This window comes from Schistocerca nitens, chromosome 4 (genome assembly GCF_023898315.1).
Source record: "Schistocerca nitens isolate TAMUIC-IGC-003100 chromosome 4, iqSchNite1.1, whole genome shotgun sequence".
In the NCBI taxonomy this organism is placed as follows: domain Eukaryota; kingdom Metazoa; phylum Arthropoda; class Insecta; order Orthoptera; family Acrididae; genus Schistocerca; species Schistocerca nitens.
In genome coordinates this window covers 741819326-741841702 of record NC_064617.1, presented here as the reverse complement: position 1 = coordinate 741841702, position 22377 = coordinate 741819326, and the positions used below count along the sequence as shown (strand labels likewise).

Here is a 22377-nt window from a genome sequence, read left to right as displayed (position 1 = left end):
GTATAACTGCTGTTGGTCTGATTTGAACAAGTGGCCCGCAGCACACCATGAAGGTAAACAAGCATTCCACCACACTGCATGCGCCACAGCTCGCGGCATTGCTGCCTGTCCTGGAGAAACAATGGGTCTCCGTTTCTCATGCGAACTGACTGCAGCAGCATCCTGGTTGCCAGATCTTGTCAGTTGTCCTCTGTATGGCGGGGCTGGTGGATCCTCGCGTTTACATTCTCTTCATTTTGATGAGCATCGAAGGCAGCCTCTACAGCCGAAGCTTCGCTATCGTTGGTTGGCCCTTCAGTTTCCTTAAACCTCCCGTCGTCATCCTGCGTCTCTGGGCTGTAGCAAGCGTTCTTACGCTTTATAGCGCACGTCCGTCAAGCAACGAACATAAAGATACAACCCAAAGAAGCGCTTTAGAAACTTTTTCAAGAGTTCCACTTTCTGCATAGGTGTAAAAATCCGTACCAAATCTTCTGAGATCTATCTCACTGGGTGGTTCTTGGCCTTATAGCGCTCTCGGTCTTTCTCCTGGACATTAAGGGACCGTAAGGGAGCCATCTGTCATGTTTCCCCGGTCTTGGTGATGAGGTATTTCGCGCAGTATCATCTTGTTGAAACGGAAATTCATGTCGTTTCGGCTTCGCAAACGAGGATCAGAATGAACAGCGTGAATCCTACAGTGCCTTGCTTCGATGTGTTACAAGCGAATATCACGAAATGTCTCTCTGTTTGACATCAACGTACATCAATTATTAAAGCCTTCTTTGAGGTCATTCATCTGTGTGTGGTAGACGGATGTCGTCATGTTAATGAGCCGCAGTATGAAATCACCTCTGATACCAGTCTCGACCAGAAAACTCTTGCACGATACGAGATCATCACATGGGGTGCTCTGTGCTTAAAAATGATGTCTTCTACAAGGAACTTTGCGATTTTTTGAGCTTCAGCAGCCGGAACAACATTGATGACACCGTAGCGGGTGAAATAGTAAGTGCAGACGGTTATCCATCGGTTTCGGGAAGCTCCCCAAAATGTAGATTTCACTTTGATGGAATGTTGCTGTTGCAGGCGGAATTAGTACCAGATGCCCAGGAGAGGATTGCGGCACGTACTTCTGTTGCTAGTATTCTTTACAGTGGCTCACATAGTGTGTAGCGGATCGGTAGAGTCATAGCTAGTGATGCCTGTGTCTGACTTGGCCTTGAGTCTTCACGTATCCCACGTGACATGATGGAGGAGCATCGTGGAGTTACTTCAGGAGACAAGGAACCGCTTTTGCCCTGTTGCATCATAGCTCATGTAATACAATGTTCACTTTATTAATTGATATTCACTTTCGGTCGGTTCCTCCTTTTTCAAGACTTGTACAGCTTTCAGCAATACTGGATCTTCCTTCTGTTCAGCAGCAAAGTTCATCTAATGTAGCAATAGATGAGATTTCGTCCACGCTGCTGTGTTCCTAAAAGGTTGTCAGTATTTTTGTGTTTACGTTCACCTTTGTACACCACTCTGACGTCGAACTCTTTATGGCTTAGTTACCTTTTCACAATTCGACCTGACTTGTCTCATAGGCTACTCAGCCAGCATAGAAAATGGTAAAAACAATCCAACATGAAATATCTTATGGCTACGAAACCTTTCGCTACAGAGTCCATGAATAAAAATTCTTGGTAAACTTGCCACATCAAATTCAGATAAAATCCGAAATGTTTTTGAGGACTGGATCCATCGTCGTCATTGTGAAACTGTAGAGTCTCTCACTTTTATGTCCAAATGGTGAAATTAGATTTGCTGGATCACATTACGATGACAACTTGGAAATTGTGGGTACTGATGTGGCGCCGGCCGGGGTGGCCGAGCGGTTCTAGGCGCTACAGTCTGGAACCGCGCGACCGCTACGGTTGCAGATTCGAATCCTGCCTCGGGCATGAATGTGTGTGATGTCCTTAGGTTAGTTAGTTTTAAGTAATTCTAAGTTCTAGGGGACTGATGACCTCAGAAGTTAAGTCCCATAGTGCTCAGAGCCATTTGAACTGATGTGGCTGACTCCACGTCCATAAATCATGTTTACACTCTTTATCCAGCGTCGTCAGCATTGCCATCACTGGCATCCTACAGTATACTAAGAAACCTCCTCCACTGTCCTCTCTTTTTGCTTCTCTATTGAAGCTTGTATCACATAATCTAATTTGTATTGCTTCTCTAATCACAGAGTCGAGAAAGATAGACTGAGTTGTTCAAACACAAGTTTTGTTTATTTGACAGATTGTGAACATCCACAGCTGATAATTAATTTTCCACACTTTAGGTGACTGCGATTTTTGACACAGCGACTGGTGACAATCCATATAGACAGCCCTACGTCAATGCTTCCACACTCGCAAGGGATATTATAAATCTGTCGCACTCTCAGTCCTAGATAATCTTGAACGTGTCACAATATTTCCTTGATTTTCCTGGGTGAGCGAAACATTAGTCTGCCTCTTTAGGACTCCACCTATCTTACTATTTCTTGCACCGCAGAATGGAAGTCGCCGTGTTTGTCCTCCTGCGTTTGTTGAAAGGCGTTGTGTCTTGGTTTCACCTACAATGATGACCTAATATCATGAACCGAATACCCATTATTTCTGAACACCGACGTCAGAGGATTCATCTCGGAGCTGGGGAGCTCCTGGTCTAAAACAGTCCCGGCTCTGCGTATTGAATTGTTAAGCATAGCTTTCTTCTGAGTTACGCCCATTGAGATATAGGCCTGTATGCATCGGCTTTCGATACACAATGGCTAAATCGTCCACCTTCTTCCCATATGACTAATACGTCTGAGAAAGGGAATTTTCGGTCCTTCTCCATCTCTGCGGCAAAACTTATGTTTGGGTGCATATTGTTCATGTTCAGTGCCTCACAGCCATGCGCCCAAATTAAAAACGCACCATCAACATACATAAAAAAACAGGACGGTTGGAAGGGGTGCGCATTATTCAACGTTTTGATGCCAATTATGTAGGTAACTACTTGACCGTCCTGTATTTAGGAGAGCCGACGGCACTGATGATTGGTCCTCTGACGAAACTGTACAGAATTTGAGGCCATACAACCTGGGTAACCCAGGTTCTCTTGGTCTCAAATTCTTTACAAGTTTGTCGGAGAGGCTAGAGAGCTTTAATAGCTCTCCTGTCTTCCTGCTCAAGTAATGCCTGATAGATAGCGCAAACGTAATCTACGGGTGTAGGTTCCACCCTGTCCTCGGTATGCACCACTCTCCTGATATCATCATGACATAATCCTGCCGGTCAGACGCCGTCCTTCTGATATAAAAATTGTAGCATCTCCAGTTTCATAACAATCTTAGCCTTTGACAACGACGATGGTGGCCATCTTCGAAAGCTTAGGTTTTATCCGAAGTTCCACGTGGCAGGTTTATTGAGAATTTTGTGTCCATGAAATGTCTTAAATGATTATTGCTTATGATTTCTTGGTATTACGAGAAATGCAGACGGTGTGTGGCATTTGAGAGCGTGTCCTACTTTTACAGGTGGCAGTGGAGGCTGTTGGTAACATCCGCACGGTGGCGGGTCTGTGCCGCGAGCGTCAGTTCCATGCCCAGTACCTGTCAGAGTTGCGGCCAGCACTGCATCTTGCTGAACACATCACGCATGTGCGTGCAGCTGCCTTCAGCCTTTCATGGAACATTGGCACATTTACGTACGCCGCATGCATGTACTATGGAGCAATACTCGTCCATGCCGACGGCGTGCCCTACCAAGACGTCTACAAGTGAGTAACCGCTTCTTCCCTGCTCCGGTGATAACCTTGCCGTTGGGTGCCCGTAAACTCCCTTTTCTGGATTTTATCACCTATCTACATGGAGACTGAATGTTACGAGGGGTGTTTAATAAGTAATGCAACACTTTTTTTTCGAAAGCAGGTCGATTTTGTTCAGGATTCCAATACACCATACTTTTTCCCGCTCTGTTGCGTACAAAATCTTATGTTGCAACATAATCTCAGTTCAGTACGACGGCCTTATGACTTCTTAGCGGGAGAGCCAGTATACCCGCATAATACCACTCTACTTGTCGAGTAGAAAATATAAAAATGCAGTAAATGAAGCAGGCAAAAAGGAATACAAACGTCTCAAAAATGAGATCGACAGGAAGTGCAAAATGGCTAAGCAGGCATGGCTAGAGGACAAATGTAAGGATGTAGAGGCTTGTCTCACTAGGGGTAAGATAGATACTGCCTACAGGAAAATTAAAGAGACCTTTGGAGAGAAGAGAACCACTTGTATGAATATCAAGAGCTCAGATGGCAATCCAGTTCTAAGCAAAGAAGGGAAGGCAGAAAGGTGGAAGGAGTATATAGAGGGTTTATACAAGGGCGATGTACTTGAGGACAATATTATGGAAATGGAAGAGGATGTAAATGAAGATGAAATGGGAGATAAGATACTGCGTGAAGAGTTTGACAGAGCACTGAAAGACCTGAGGCGAAACAAGGCCCCGGGAGTAGACAACATTCCATTAGAACTACTGATGGCCTTGGGAGAGCCAGTCATGACAGAACTCTACCATCTGGTGAGCAAGATGTATGAGACAGGCGAAATACCCACAGACTTTAAGAAGAATATAATAATTCCAATCCCAAAGAAAGCAGGTGTTGACAGATGCGAAAATTACCGAAATATCAGTTTAATAAGTCACAACTGCAAAATAATAACGCGAATTCTTTACAGACGAATGGAAAAACTGGTAGAAGCGGACCTCGGGGAAGATCAGTTTGGATTCCGTAGAAATGTTGGAACACGTGAGGCAATACTAACCTTACGACTTATCTTAGAAGAAAGATTAAGAAAAGGCAAACCTACGTTTCTAGCATTTGTAGACTTAGAGAAAGCTTTTGACAGCGTTAACTGGAATACTCTCTTTCAAATTCTGAAGGTGGCAGGGGTAAAATACAGGGAGCGAAAGGCTATTTACAATTTGTACAGAAACCAGATGGTAGTTATAAGAGTCGAGGGGCATGAAAGGGAAGCAGTAGCCTCTCCCCGATGTTATTCAATCTGTATATTGAGCAAGCAGTAAAGGAAACAAAAGAAAATTTCTGAGTAGGTATTAAAATTCATGGAGAAGAAGTAAAAACTTTGAGGTTCGCCGATGACATTGTAATTCTGTCAGAGACAGCAAAAGACTTGGAAGAGCAGTTGAACGGAATGGACAGTGTCTTGAAAGGAGGATATAAGATGAACATCAACAAAAGCAAAACGAGGATAATGGAATGTAGTCAAATTAAATCGGGTGATGCTGAGGGATTTAGATTAGGAAATGAGACACTTAAAGTAGTAAAGGAGTTTTGCTATTTAGGGAGCAAAATAACTGATGATGGTCGAAGTAGAGAGGATATAAAATGTAGATTGGCAATGGCAAGGAAATCGTTTCTGAAGAAGAGAAATTTGTTAACATCGAGTATAGATTTAAGTGTCAGGAAGTCGTTTCTGAAAGTATTTGTATGGAGTGTAGCCATGTATGGATGTGAAACATGGACGATAACCAGTTTGGACAAGAAGAGAATAGAAGCTTTCGAAATGTGGTGCTACAGAAGAATGCTGAAGATAAGGTGGGTAGATCACGTAACTAATGAGGATGTATTGAATAGGATTGGGGAGAAGAGAAGTTTGTGGCACAACTTGACTAGAAGAAGGGATCGGTTGGTAGGACATGTTTTGAGGCATCAAGGGATCACAAATTTAGCATTGGAGGGCAGCGTGGAGGGTAAAAATCGTAGAGGGAGACCAAGAGATCAATACACTAAGCAGATTCAGAAGGATGTAGGTAGCAGTAGGTACTGGGAGATGAAGAAGCTTGCACAGGATAGAGTAGCATGGAGAGCTGCATCAAACCAGTCTCAGGACTGAAGACCACCACAACAACAACATATTGCCCTGTGCCCTACCGGAACTTCATGAAACTGTGGAAGCTGTAGTGGAAATAATCCACGATGTTCCTCAACAAATTCCGCATTTTTTCAAAGGAAACTTGTCGAGGAAAAAATATTGGATTTCTTATTTAACGCCCCTCGTAATTATTGGATTTGGCAATGTTATAGTTGAGGGTTAATAGACACCCTTCCTGTCACCCCACATTTTTCCCTTGGAACGGAATGTGTTTAACCCAACTGCCTGCATACAGTATTATCCTATGTGAAAATGCACGGACGTTTATTAAATGAAACTTCCTGGGGGATTAAAACTATTTGCCGAACCGAGAGTCGAAGTCGGGGTCTTTACCTTTCGCGGGCAAATGCTCTACCGACGGAAATACCCAAGCACGACTCACGATCCGTCCTCACATCTTTACTTCCGCCAGTAACTAAGCCATGTCTCCACAACGTCCTTTCTTCCAGGAGACGTTCTGTGATGTTTGGAAGGTAGGAGGCGAAGTACTGGCGGAGGTAAAGGTGTGAGCGTGAGTCGTGCTTGCGTAGCTCCGTCGGTAGAGCACTTGCCTGCGAAAGGTATAGGTCCCGAGTTCGGGATCCGGTTCGGCACGAAGTTTTACTCCGCCAGGAAGTTTGATATCAGCGCTCATTCAGCTGCAGAATGAGAATTTCATTCCGGTTTTCTAAATGTTTTCGAATCGTGCAACTGAGGCGGAATGCGGGTACCAGCCCGGTACTCATTTAATCTGATGTGCGAAACTGCGTCCAGGCTGGCTGGCCCTTGTCGTTAATTAGATCTGGGGCCAGTGCACCTGCCCTAGTCCCCGCAGCACGGAAGCGGCTAGCTAACGCGCGTAGCTATTGGGGAGATTCGTGTAGCATCCGAATCATTTACCTAATTTCCAAGCTTCTCTACTTTTTCGTGAGTTTAATACCCTAGTTCATTCTGCTAGGAACTCATTCCATCCCTCCAATATCTTAACCTCCAAACACAAAGTCACTATTAGCCTTATATCTAAATCTACTTATCAGGTTATCTATACGCCCTACCTATCGTTTTTGTATCTAGCAATTTTCTCTCTTTACCATTCTCACAACACAAACTATGTGAAAATATTTATTCTGCTTTTAACACTAACACACTTTTATATTGCTCTTGCTATCTCATTGTCGGAACATCGCGAATCTTTGCTACTAGTTTCATGTGCAACAAGGATACACCTTATTTTAGAAGATATTTACTATCTCATCACCATCACGACGTCAACTGATCTCCAGTATCATTACCTGAATTTCTTCCTAACCAATTGTACTATTCATTTCACAAAGCCCTCCATGTTAGTGAGGCAGAACATTTTTAATTATCTTCATTAGTACTGTGTCTAATTATATGTCCCACATTTGAAATTAAGTATATTAACGACTTTGATAGCTACAAACTCATTAAATTACACATTAACAATTTCTTTGACACACATCGTTTAGAATCGAATATTGAATATTTTTTCAGCATCCGGCCATAACATCTGGATGACTGTGAACAGATTTGGCAAAGCACAAATAATAAAAGGTGGTGTGCTAGGGAGAAGGAAGAGGAATTAATAATGTACACTGCATCGGGACATTACGCGGAATCAGCGATGACGAGTGAAAACTTCTACCAGAGAGAAATTCGAATCCAGCATCTGTTGCTTACTAGGCAGGTACGTTAACTACTACGCCCTCCGGCACACAGTGTGATCGCCCCTGCGTGGACTATCCCTGCACTTCTGCCGGCTTAAACACATTCCCACGGAGTGCCAATACCAGGAGTGCCTGTCCATTCTTCCATGCTGACTACACTGAGATTTCCACAGGAGGTCGGACGCATCTGTGCATCCACACTGGAGGTGGTGGACCCACTGCCCATCCACGCAGATCAGTTACACGAATGTGTGGTGTCAGTTCTTTCGGACATGTCCAAAAGAACACACACTGCCGGTGTACACACATTCTCACGGAGTGCCACTACCGGGAGTGCCTGTCCATTCATCCATCCTCGCTGCACTGAAATTTCCACAGGAGGTCGGACGCATCTGTGCATCATCACGGGAGGTGGTGGACCCACTGCCCATCCACGCGGTTCAGTTATATGAATGTGTGGTGTCAGTTCTTTCGGACGTGTCCATAAGAACACACACTGCCGGCCTACTCACATTCCCACAGAATGCCACTACCAGGAGTGCCTGTCCATTCATCCATGCTCGCTACACTGAGGTTTCTGCAGGAGGTCGGACGCATCTGTGCATCCATACTGGAGGCGGTGGACCCACTGCACATCCACACGGATCAGTTATATGAATGTGTGGTGTCAGTTCTTTCGGACATGTCCAAAAGAACACACGCTGCCGGCCTGCTCACATTCCCACGGAGTGCCACTACCAGGAGTGCCTGTCCATTCATCCATGCTCGCTACACTGAGATTTCCACAGGTGGTCGGACCCATCTGCGCATCCACACTGGGGTCGGTGGACCCTCTGCCCATCCATGCAGATCAATTATATGAATGTGCAGTGTCAGTTCCTTCGGACGTGTCCAAAAGAACACACAGTGCCGGCCTGCACACATTCCCTTGGAGCGCCACTACCAGGAGTGCCTGTCCATTCATCCATGCTCGCTACACAGAATTCCACAGGAGATCAGATGCATCTGTGCATTCACACTGAAGGCAGTGGACCCACTTCCCATCCACGCGGATTAGTTATATGAATGTCTGGTGTCAGGTCTTTCCCAAATTTCCAAAAGAACACACACTGCCGGCCTACACACATTCCCACGGAGTGCCACTACCAGGAATGCCTGCCCATTCATCCATGCTTACTACACTGAGATTTCCACAGGAGGTCGGACGAATCTGTAGATCTACACTGGAGGCAGTGGACCCATTGCCCATCCACACGGATCAGTTATATGAATGTGTGGTGTCACTTCATTCAGACGTGTCCAAAAGAACACACATTGCCGGCCTACACACATTCCCATGGAGTGCCACTACCAGGAGTGCCTGTCCATTCATCCATGCTCACTACACTGAGATTTCCACAGGAGGTCGGACGCATCTGTGCATCCACACTGAAGGTGGTGGACCCACTGCCCATCCACGCGGATCAGTTATATGAATGTGTGGTGTCAGTTCTTTCGGATGTGTCCAAAAGAACACACAGTGCCGGCCTACACACATTCACATGGAGTGCGACTACCAGGAGTGCTTTTCCATTCATCCATGCTCGCTACACTGAGATTTCCACAGGAGGTCGGACACATCTGGGCATCCACACTGGAGGCGGTGGACCCACTGCCCATCCATGCAGATCAGTTGTATGAATGTGTGGTGTCAGTTCTTTCGGACGTGTCCAAAAGAACACACACGACTTTTTCACGTTATAGAAAGGATATTTTTCGTAGGTATGTACCGTGGAGGCCTAATTGTATTAACCAAACTAGAAACAGATTGTTTTAAGTGCTGAAAAAACACCGAAATGGGAATAATTGGGACATAATACGGTAAGACCAATTTGTGTAGCTCCATTGCCAAATATTTATGAGGCAAGTGCGTGATAAATTCGTTCTTGTGAGTGTGTACTTCCAGTCTCTCTGTTGAATGTATACGCATTTTTAACAACTTTCACCAGACGATAATATTTATGTATAACGGACTGTATGAATTACCATCAGATTACACAAATCTTCAACTGCTGAACAAATTTTAAAGTAATGACACTAGAAAATAGTAGAGCTAGTATCTGACGCAGGAAATGAGTACAAGCGATTGACATTTTGCTTTCCCTAAAGATGAACGAAGATGAAACATATGGCTCCAGGAACAACAGAACCTAAAAGTCGTTCATAAAAATATATCATTGTGCAATGGATTGCTAACTTTTTTCATGTAATGGATCAGAATTCCATGTTTTAGGTACCCTTCCATTTTGCAGAGCTAGGAAGGCATTTCATAAAGAAGCTGCAGCATAATTCATTAAAACAAAGCCTCGGAAATACAATTAAGTGCAGTGCAAAACCACACATTAGTGACTGCCATGCCTTCTTTTCCTTAGCCAAAAAGTTAGCGACATCTGAGCTGTGACTTTTATCGGAAACAAGTTAAATGATATTACATCTGTCTTGTGAAAGCTTTAATCCAAACTCATTCCAGGTATCGAACGCAGATTATTAGGAAACCTATAAAACGATTATGCGAAATGAACAGTATTTTTGACCGGTATCTGTCTGTGCTAGCGATTACAGACAAACCTTACGCTGTACTAGAGTTACGTGACGATGGAGGCTACGTATGTTGGCGACCGGAATGTTCATCTGGGCATCTGTACCTACTCCACTGGTATCTTTAATCAGTGGATTAAGCTGACGGCAGGCAGACACTGTCCATTCCGTACAGCTGCTCTTCCATGTACTTTGCTGTCTCTGTCAGAATTACAGTCTCATCGGTAAACCTCAAAGTTTTCATTTCTTGTCCATGGATTTTAATTCCTACTCCAGATTTTTCATTTGCTTCCTTTACTGCTTGATAAACATACAGATTGAATAACGTCGGGGGTTAGGCTACTACCCTGCCTCACTCCCTTCTCAACCATTGCTTCCCTTTCATGCCCCTCTACCCTTACAACTGCCATCTAGTTTCTGTAGAAACTGTAAATAGCCTTTCGCTTCCTGTATTTTATCCCTGCAACTTCCATAATTTTAAAGAGAGTATTATAGTCAACATTGTCAAAAGCTTTCTAATAGGTCTACAAATGCTAGAAACGTAGGTTTGTCTTTCCTTAATCTATCTTCTAAAATAAGTCGTAAGGTCAATACTGCCTCGCGAGTTCCAGCATTTCTACCGAATCCAAACTGATCTTCCCCAAGTTCAGTATCTACCAGTTTTTCCAATCGTTTGTAAAAAATTAATGTTAGTATTTTGCAGCCATGACTTATTAAGCTGATAGTTTGATAATTTTCACACCTGTTGACACCTGCTTTTTTGGAATTGGAATTATTATATTCTTCTTGGACTCTGAGGGTATTTACCTGTCTCATACATCTTGCTCACTAGATGGTAGAGTTTTGCCATGGATGGCTCTCCGAAGGCTAGTGGCCTTAATGGAACGTTGTCTACACCCGGGGCCTTTTTTTGACTTAGGTCGTTCAGTGCTCTGTCAAATTCTTCACGCAGTATCATATCTCCCATCTTCTTCATCTACATCCTTTTCTATTTACATAATATTGCCCTCAAGTACATCGCCGTCGTATAGACCCCATATGCCCCTTCAACCTTTCTGCCTTTCCGTCTTTGCTTAGGACTGGCTTTCCATCTGAGCTCTTGATATTCATACAAGTGTTTCTCTTTTCTCCAAAGGTCGCTTTAGTTTCCTGTGGGCAGTATCTATCTTAATCCTAGTGAGATAAGCATCTACATCCTTACATTTGTTCTTTAGCCATCTCTGCTTAGCCATTTTGCACTTACTGTTGATCTCATTTTTGAGACGTTTGTATTCCTTTTCGCGTGCTTCATTTCCAGCATTTTTATATTTTCTCCTGTCATCAATTAAATTCAATATCTCTTCTGTTACCCAAGGATTTCTACTAGCCCTCGTCCTTCTATCTACTTGATCCTCTGCGGCCTTCACTATTTCATCTCTCATAGCTACCCATTCTCCTTCAACAGTATTTCTTTCCCCTGTATTTGTCAGTAGTTCCCTAGCGCTCTCTCTAAAACTCTCTACAACCTCTAGTTCTTTCAGTTTTTCTAGGTCACATCTCCTTAAATTCCTACCCTTCGGCAGTTTCTTCAGTTTTAGTCTACAGATCATAACCAATAAATTGTGGTCAGTGTCCGCATCTGCCCCTGGAATTGTCTTACAATTTAAAACCTGGTTCCTAAAACTCTGTCCTACCATTATAAAATCTATCTGAAACCTTCCAGTGTCTACAGGCCTCTTCCATGTATATAACCACCTTTCACGATTCTTAAACCAAGTGTTAGTTATTATTAAGTTAAGCTCTGCGCAGAATTCTACCAGGCGGCTTCCTCTTTCATTCTTTAACCCCAGTACATATTCACCTACTATTTTTCCTCCTCTTCCTTTCCCTATTATCGAATTCCAGTTCACTATAACTGTTAAATTTTCGTCACCCTTAACTATCTGAATAACTTCTTTTATTGTATCATGCATTTCTTCAATCACTTCGTCATCAGTGGAGCTAGTTGACATTGTTGTAGGCGTGGGTTTCGTGTCTATCGATCTGAAATTCCACGCCCCAATCCCTAGAACACCAGTTCTTTCTCCTGATAACGAAGTCCTCATGAGTAATCCCCGATTGGGAGACCATTTTAACCTCCGGAATATTTTACTCAAGAGGACGCCGTCATTATTTAACCATACAGTAAAGCTGCATGCCCTCGAGAAAAATTACGGCTATAGTTTCCCCTTGCTTTCAGCCGCTCGCAGTACCAGCACAAGGCCGTTTTGGTTAATGTTACAAGGCCAGATCAGCCTATCATCCAGACTGTTGCCTCTGTAAATACTGAAAAGTCTGCTGCCCTCTTCAGGTAACACACGTTTGTGTGGCCTGACAACAGATACCCCTCAGTTGTGGTTTCACCTACGGTACGGCTATCTGTATTGTGAGGCACTCAAGCCTACCCACCAACGGCAAGGTCCATGGTTCATGTAGTTAAGCCACTTAATACTCAAGTCTGGTGCGTCAGCAGAATACGCTTAGTGGGCTGTGCATTAACTATTTTTTAAGCGGGAAAACACCTTATTTAACTGATCTGTCTTGATAACTTAGACCATAATGGTTAATTGCGTGAATCTATTTTCTCGATACTTTTGTTTTTTCAGAGTGGCTGAAGTTTTGATATGGGGTACCGGCACCATCGGAAGTGCCTTGTCCTGCGGTCCCAGATTCAGGAAAGGCCTAAGATCTGCTTCCAGAATCTTTAATCTGTTGGAGCGTCGACCTTTGGTAACGGACCCGCATTATCCTACAGATGACACATGGGTGAGTTGTACCGTTCAAATCATACTTGAGTATAAAAGTGGCATGTAGAAGGTGTAAAAGGAGCTTTGTAAACAGAACTGTAGAGCCTTGTCAGCAGAGTAAAACAAACACTTTCATGTGTGACAAAAAAGTCGCAGGTGCCCCGTTAGGTAGCCATGAAAGGTTTGACTTCCCTTAGCCCAACGTTCACAGTTGTTTTGACTGCTTCGTAGGAAACGACGTTCGACTTCCCTTAGCACAACGTTCACAGTAGTTTTGACTGCTTCGTAGGAATCACATTGACTGACCCTGCTGAAATTATTGTTCCTCTATCAACAGAGAATTATCATAAACATGAGAGCTGGTATTATACACGATCATTTGACTGAGCCATATCTTCTGGCTACCACATTCGGTGGAGAAAATTACTGTATCTGTCGCCGTGAATTACTACCAGAAACGTTTGAGAATGTCACGCTGACAGTCAGGCAACGATTATGGCTCCAACATGATGGGTTCCACCAAATTTTACCGTTGACGACAAACACCGTTTAGACTGTTTTCACCAGTTGTTGGATTGGGAAGGGTGGGCCATCATTGTGGCTACCACCACTTCCCGACCTCAATTCCATGGTTTCTTTTTGTGGTGAGAAATGAAGTGTTTGGTGTACGAGACATCGGCCGGCACTGCAGAAGAGCTGGTAGTCCGTTTGGCTGGAGCTGCAGACATTGTTCGTGAAACACCTGGAAGTGTTGAGGCTGTTACATAATCATTCGCACACAGATATCAGTCGCGCATTGATGTAAACGGACGACATTCTGAGCAACATCTGTAGAAGAATATTCCTTATCACATCACAGTTTGAATACCGTCTTGGAAAACCACTAGCGTCAGTCTTGATGGAACCCTATCGGAGAAACAGTGTACTTGTGATGCTTTTGTGAAATGTACAAGGGGTTTCTTTTTCTCTCTTCTAAAAAAAAGTAGAGAGTAAAGTTCTGCTTCTGATCTTGGGCGGGTCACTTGGGGCCGACCGACTGCCATGGCATCTTCTGCCAACAGTGTGACTGTGTGTGGTATGAAGGGTAATGTGGTCAGCATACCGCTTTCCCGGTTTTTGGTTGTATGTTTTCTTCAGCTTGGGGCCGCTATTGATCGGTGGAGCAGCTGAGTAGCTCATTTGGCCTCACGAGGCTGAGTGCACCCAGTCCCTGTCTTTGAAGCAAGAGAAACTCCCTGGCAGTGCCAGGAATCGAACTCGTGTCCCCCACATGGCAGTCATCTGCTCTGACTACTCAACTGCTTATCTCTTCTAAACACTCTAAAATTTTGCACACTTGTAATTTTGCAAACATTTGTTACATCCTATTTAACATGCTTGTGACGATCAGAGTAAGACATCAAGCACTCTATAGCACTTTGCCGGATTATTGTCTTCAAAAGATCTAGCGGTATAAAAAGCGTGCTTGGAAACCGAAATTTGCGGTGTTGAATCCCAGTCAGGCCACGAATATCTTCAGTTTACTTTTATTATAGCCTTAACCCCCCAATGATATGAGAAGTCGCGACATATGGTTCGCACTCCACTTTAAAGTAGGTCCCCGTATCATGGCTAGATAACTGGGGTAGATTAGAAATGCACAAGTCGCCGAAGTGGCATCCAAGTGAAAGACCTGAAGGCGACCATTGAGCCTTACAAAATTATTTTTATTATCATCTTCACAAGAAACATTTCGTAACCCAACGGAAACTTCATGGAAACCATACCCCAAAGTTTCACCTGTGTCGCCGTAATTCATTTCATTAAATATTACCTGAAGACCAATGACGTTCTAGGATCCTATAACAAATAACACGCATTGTAAAATGATTTATTATTGTAGAGAAACAGTAGCACTAAAACACTGTAAGAGATAAAGACGTGGCATAATGCAAACGATTACGTGATGGAATAAGTATTCGGAAGCCGTTATTGTAAAGCAAGGCATACTCCATACGAATATCATAAATGCGAAAGTAACTCTGTCTGTTATATTTCCACTGCTAAACCGCTCAATTGATTTCGATGAAATATGAGATGGAGGCAGTTTGAACCCTGGGGAAGAATGTAGGGTACTTGAGAAGAAAAGATCTTTCGCTAAGGGGGAGATGTATGGATTGGTGCATCTTTTTTACATCAGTCAACATATACCATGTTAAGAATTATTTTGTTCCAAATGTTCATGTTGTATAATGTATTGCTAGTTCAGCAGCACAATGCATAGAAGCGCACTCCTGCCCACAACTCTCCACACACACACCTCTCAGCAGCAACACTGCATAGGACTTTTGGACAGTTGGGTTCTAGGCGCTACAGTCTGCAACCGCGCGACTGCAACGGGCATGGATGTGTGTGATGTCCTTAGGTCAGTTAGGTTTAAGTAGTTCTAAGTCCTAAGGGACTGATGACCTCAGCAGTTAAGTCCCATAGTGTTCAGAGCCATTTTTTGACAGTTGGGTGGAGGACACAGGTTACGAGCTATGCTTAACTGAACCGACAGACACGTGAGAGCAGCTGACGTTATTGCACTACAACAGCTACTTACTCACCATCACTCACCATAACAAACTGGCAGCAGCTATTGCTGCACATAATGCGCAGTTGGGTGTTGCGGTGAGTGGACACCATGCAGACTCCTCCAAAGTGCTCTTGACTTCGTAGGTTATCGCTATACCATTCATGTAAAATGAAATCTCAAGATTTCTATTTTCGACGTTAGGTATCAGATTTTTTTTCTAACAGCCAGGCTAATTTCGTTGCAATTATTGAAACGTTTGTCATTTGTTAGCTGATCAATGTACTTCAGATGAGTTTGTTTGTTTGTTTGTTGGTTTGGGGAAGGAGACCAGACAGCGTGGTCATCGGTCTCATCAGATTAGGGAAGGAAGTCGGCCGTGCCCTTTCAGAGGAACCATCCCGGCATTTGCCTGGAGTGATTTAGGAAAATCACGGAAAACCTAAATCAGAATGGCCGGACGCGGGATTGAACCGTCGTCCTCCCGAATGCGAGTCCAGTGTCTAACCACTGCGCCACCCCGCTCGGTTTCAGATGAGTTTATTCCGCTACGTATTTAAAGTAATGTGGTTTTTCTAACAGCCAGGCTAATTTCGTTGCAATTATTGAAACGTTTGTCATTTGTTAGCTGATCAATGTACTTCAGATGAGTTTATTCCGCTACGTATTTAAAGTAATGTGGTTGGTAGGAACGAGAAAATAAGGCAAAGTTGAAGGCATAATTGAAACTGGGAGAAAGGACACGTCTGGCATTCGAAATATTGGGCGATGGACGAGTAACGAAATGGCATCTCTCTGCGTGAAAACTGCGGTCTGGGGCTGTTACTTGAGCGGGCAAAACTGACCGTGGCGGCTGGGGCTGGGGAAGAGTCCGTCAGCTAGAGAAACCTGCAAAGCCAAGCCAGCACATTCCAGCAACGATGAGTGAACGGAGGAACTGTGGGAAGAAACTGGGGCTGAGAAATAGAGAGTCCTATGTTGTTAAGATCTATTACTGCGGTGAAGGAGCTGAAGTAATAAGAAATTAAAAAATATTGCCGCTAAAGGAAGATACTGTTTGTATGAATGTTAATCATTAACAAGCCAGTATTTTACAACAATGGGAGGTGATCTGGCTTGTTGCAGGGAATCTAGCAAACGCTAAATGGCTCAATTCAGAATAGTGGATTTTAGGGCCGCACGGACACCAGCCCCCCAAAACCGCTCTGCAGGACTTCACTTCTGGCCGTGATAGACGCGGGATGTGCCCTAGGTACTGTACGAAATTTCACTGAAGTGTTAACACGCATGGGTGAGGACCTAACATTAGATGTGTAGCTAGTCTGCTGCCATTTATTTACTCATTTAGTATTTTTAAGATGTTTTTGTCATCACATGCTAATAACTTTATTTAAAATAAATATCAAGAAATGTTAACCAGCTGACTGGCAACAAGGCCTTACTTAATCCATAATTAACGTAATAAAGAAGCTGGTACTGAGAAAGGCAATAGATAAGCAACCACAAAAATAACGTAATTCCACAACAAGTAATATTCCATTCTGATACATAGTGGCGTTACTGCCTGTGGTAGCCATAACGCACATTCCCATATCTCACTCATTAATTATAAAGGTCAATTGTAGCTGATATTACGTAAGTGATAGAGTGAGTTACGGACAATTTTCATTTATTAGCACTCCTTTACACGTATACTAGCTGACAAATTCGGCATAACCCGGGTATCCATTTTGGCAGTTTCCTATTAGAAGCGGAAACACGAAAGTGTAGTGCAATAACAAAAAAATTTCCTTTCCTTGTCGTCGTGGAAACCTTAGAAATTATAAAACACACGTACAAAGAAATATCTCTAATGTACAAATACACAAGTACACCTGCTTCGCCTGTCCACATCGCCAATTTTTCAACGTGTCTATGGCAACACCTCTTCATAGCTCTATAGATCTCCGTTATTTTCGCCTACAGCCGTTCACACTTCGCAGTTGAAAGCTTTCAAAAGCGCTACCAGGTGTCAGGAATTTCTTTACGTTGACACTACTGAAGGAGTCTCTTAACAGTAAATAATAGGTGTATTATAGCATCATGCATAATGCGGAATTTTTTCACGCATCTCAGCGTTTATTACATTATATCTCAAGATCTATGTGTCACCCAATGATATAATTTTGTACATACATTCAGCGGAATATATGATGCTGCCTGAAAAATGTGTTGCGGCCAGAATTAGTGGCAAAGAAGTTATGAATTTAAACATCATGCACAATGAGTAAGTTCTTCATGCACCTCAGTGTTTATGACGTCATATCTCCTGACCTATAGTAGGTGATGGTTCTTTTCCAGAACAGCGAAAGTTACCTGACAGTAAGGGATATGAGTTCAAAGTTTTGTTGAAACCAGTCCAGTGGTTTAGGAGGAGACATGGAACTCATAGCAGGAGAGGAGATGTGGAAAACACACACAGACATAAATTTATACACACATCAAAATAAGTTTTCCATCACCCCGATTCCGAGAGTTCCGGAACCTGTACAGAAAACTGGAATAGAGATCAACATAAACATCATCTCCGCCCTTTTTATTGCTCATTAAAACCACCCATTGCATGTTGTACCACCATACAGAGACACTTTCAGAGGTGGTGGTCCAGATTGATGTACACACCGGTACCTCTAATACCCAGAAGCACGTCCTCTTGCATTGATGCATGCCTGTATGCCTGTATTCGTCATGGCATACTACCCACAAGTTCATCAAAGCACTGTTGGTCCAGATTGTTCCACTCCTCAACGGCAATTCGGCCTAGATTCCTCAGAGTGGTTGGTGGGTCACGTCATCCATAAATAGCTCTTTTCAATCTATCCCGGGCATGTAAGATAGCATTCATATCTGGAGAACATGCTGGCCACTCTGATCGAACGATGTCGTTATCCTGATGGAAGTCATTCAGAAGATGTGTACGATGGGAGGGGGGAGAGGGGGGTGGCGAATTGTCGTCCATGAAGACGAATGCCACGCCAATATGCTGCCGATATCATTGCTCTATCGGTCGGAGAGTGGCATTCACTTGTCGTACAGCCGTTACGGCGCCTTGCATGACCACCAGCGGCGTACGTCGGCAACACATAATGCCACCCTAAAACTTCACGGAACTTCCACCTTGCTACACTCGCTGGATAGTGTGTCTAAGGCGTTCAGCCTGACCGGGTTGCCTCCAAACACGTCTGGTTGAAGGCATATGCGACACTCATAGGTGAAGAGAACGTGATGCCAATCATGAGCGGTCCATTACACATGTTGTTGGGCCCATCTGTACCGCGTTGCATGGTATCGTGGTTTCAAAGATGGACCTCGCCATGAACGTTGGGAGTGAAGTTGCGCATCATGCAGCCTATTGCGCACAGTTTGAGTCGTAACACGACGTCCTATGGCTGCACGAAAAGTATTATTCAGCATGGTGCCGTTACTGTGAGGGTTCCCTCGAGCGATAATCCGTAGGTAGCGGTCATCAACTGCAGTAGTAACCCTTGGGCGGCGTGAGCGAGGCATGTCATCGACAGGTCCTGTCTCTCTGTATCTCCTCCATGTCCGAATAACATCGCTTTGGTTCACTCCGAGACGCCTCGACACTCCCCTTATTGAGAGCCGTGCTTGGCACAAAGTAACAATGCGGACGCGATCGAACCGCAGTATTGACCGTCTAGGTATGGTTGAACTACAGACAACACGAGCTGTGTACCTCCTTCCAGGTAGAATGACTGGAACTGAGCCGGCCGGTGTGGCCGAGCGGTTCTAGGCGCTTCAGTCTGGAACTGCGTGACCGCTTCGGTCGCAGGTTCGAATCCTGCCTCGGGCATGGATGTGTGTGATGTCCTTAGGTTAGTTAGGTTTAAGTAGCTCTAAGTTCTAGGGACTGATGACCTCAGATGTTAAGTCCCATAGTGCTCAGAGCCATTTGAACCATTTGAACTGGAACTGATCGGCTGTCGGAACCCCTCCATCTAATTGGCGCTGCTCATGCATGGTTGGTTACATCTTTTGGAGGGCTAAATGACATTTCTAAACAGTCAAAGGGACTTTGTCTGCGCTACAGTATCCACAGTCAAGGTCTATCCTCAGAAATTCTGTGAACCGGGATGATTCAAAACTTTTTTTGATGTGTGTGTATTCGATTGATATTTATAGCAGACACCCTCAGTAGTAAGAGATACAATATTCAAATTCTTTTCATTACATTCTTTTAATAACAGTAGTACCGAGATGTTACGCAGGCGAAACACTTCCTACGCCAACAACGACAGCCGAACGGACTGTTTTACGCTGTGTTAATTGGAGTCGAGCATGGTACATGAACGGCTAAGCGATTAGCATGGGGAACGTGTTGCGGTGTAGGGAATGCCGCACGGATAAAGTCATATTTGCTCACCCAGTATGTAAATGCGAATGTACTGCGACTTTGTGCACAATGCAGAGAAGATTGGGTAAGTTGGAGTTATTTTATCTGATGTTGTACGAGTATATGAAGTTTTCTGAACTACATCAACACTGTCAACTGTGAGCAATAGAACGTGTGACTCTGTAAAGAGTATTTATTATATCGGTCATAAACAGTTTACAGCTTTCACCGCTAACTAATTCCGTTTAAGTAAAGCTAGGTGTCTTAGCTCCATACAGATTCGCAACCCTTCACAGATAGTCCTAAAAATTTGCTAGCGTAGGTTTTTCATTGCACTGAAGACACCCATAAGATTTAAAACTACACTAGTGGCCATTAAAATTGCTACACCAAGAAGAAATGCAGATGATAAACGGGTCTTCATTGGACAAATATATTATACTAGAACTGACATGTGATTACATTTTCACGAAATTTGGGTGCATAGATCCTGAGAACAACCACCTCTGGCCGTAATAACGCCCTTAATACGCCTGGGCATTGAGTCAAAAAGAGCTTGGATGGCGTGTACAGGTACAGCTGCCCATGCAGCTTCAACACGATACCACAGTTCATCAAGAGTAGTGACTGACGTATTGTGACGAGCCAGGTGCTCAGTCAGCATTGACCAGACGTTTTCAATTGGTGAGAGATCTGGAGAATATGCTGGCCAGGGCAACAGTCGAACATTTTCTGTATCCAGGAAGGCCCGTACAGGACCTGCTACATGTGGTCGTGCATTATCCTACTGAAATGTAGGGTTTAGCAGGGATCGAATGAAGAGTAGAGCCACGGGTCGTAACACATCTGAAATGTAACGTCCACCATTCAAAGTGCCGTCAATGCGAACAAGAGGTGACCGAGACGTGTAACCAAGGGCACCCCATACCATCACGCCGGGTGATACGCTAGTATGGCGATGAAGAATACACGCTTCCAATGTGCGTTCATCGCGATGTCGCCAAACACGGATGCGACCATCATGATGCTGTAAACAGAACCTGGATTCATCCGTAAAACTGATGTTTTACCATTCGTGCACCCAGCTTAGTCGTTGAGTACACCATCACAGGCGCTCCTGTCTGTGATGCAACGTCGAGGGTAATCGTAGCCACGGTCACCGAGCTGATAGTCCATGCTGCTGCAAACGTCGTCGAACTGATCGTTCAGATGGTTGTTGTCCTGCAAACGTCCCCATCTGTTTACTCAGGGATCGAAACGTGGTTGCACGATTCGTTACAGCCATGCAGATAAGATGCCTGTCATCTCGACTGCTAGTAATACGAGGCCGTTGGGATCCAGCACGGCTTTCCGTATTACCCTCCTGAACCCACCGATTCCATATTCTGCTAACAGTCATTGGATCTTGACCAACGCGAGCAGCAATGTGGCGATACGATAAACCGCAATCGCGATAGGCTAAAATTCGACCTTTATCAAAGTCGGAAACGTGATGGTACGCATTTCTCCTCCTTACACGAGGCATCACAACAACGTTTCACCAGGCAACGCCTGTCAACTGCTGTTTGTGTGTGAGAAATCGATTGGAAACTTTCCTCATGTCAGCACGTTATAGGTGTCGCCATCGGTGCCAGCCTTGTGTGAATGCTCTGAAAAGCTAATCATCTACATATCACAGCATCTTCTACCTGTCGGTTAAATTTCGCGTCTGTAGCACGTCATCTTCGTGGTGTAGCAATTTTAATGGCCAGTAGTGTAAAAACGTGCAGCACATGCAAAAGGTAATAGTAAGAAGTAAAGTGTTCATGCATCAGTTAGTAAGTACTATAATCGTAAAGAGATGAGCTATTCATGCATCAATTATATGTTGCATGTGCTACAAGTTTTTCGTTCCAGATCTAACAAGTAATTTCACGGCAATTAAAAATTCGCGACCACAACTCTTCACGCCTATCTGAGTGCCGTTACGAACCTGAATGTGCTAGGGGAAGTAATTTTATTTATTTTAGCCCTATTAAAACTGTATTACATTAAAAACTCATTTTTGTTTAAATAATTATTTTCTTCTTCTTAGTCTTTTGTGTGTGTGAAGTTTTGAGTCGCTTTCAAGCATTTTAATGAGATTACAACGGAGACGTGCCGTTTATGTCAAGTTTATTTCAGTTTTTTGTCGTCTAACTCAGCTAATGGGTTGCTTCCTCCCACGTAAAGACCGTGAAGTTAAAAAGTAGAGAGATTCGGGTTGACACGAAGGCTTACCAGCAATCGTTCTTCCCGTGAACCATTCGCGACTGGACTAGAAAAATGGGGAAATGGCAGTGGTACCGAAGTACGCTTCGCCCCACACTACACAAGAAAGTAAGTCAATATAGCACTCTTATCCTGTTCCGAGTTATGTTGAAAGTTTTGAGTCTGTAGCTCACAGGGAACTGACAGTGGTATACAAAATACCCTCCGCCACACACCACACA

At 43.9% G+C, this 22377-nt stretch overlaps 1 protein-coding gene across 1 annotated transcript in view; it reads left to right on the top strand.

The window, feature by feature from the left end:
- LOC126252985 (ATP-dependent translocase ABCB1-like) overlaps positions 1-22377 on the top strand; it is a 209928-nt gene that overhangs the window by 170981 nt on the left and 16570 nt on the right. The window contains exons 18-19 of the mRNA XM_049954013.1: positions 3533-3774; positions 12819-12978. Coding sequence (XP_049809970.1) covers positions 3533-3774; positions 12819-12978 — 402 coding nt within the window. The remainder of the gene's footprint in view (positions 1-3532; positions 3775-12818; positions 12979-22377) is intronic.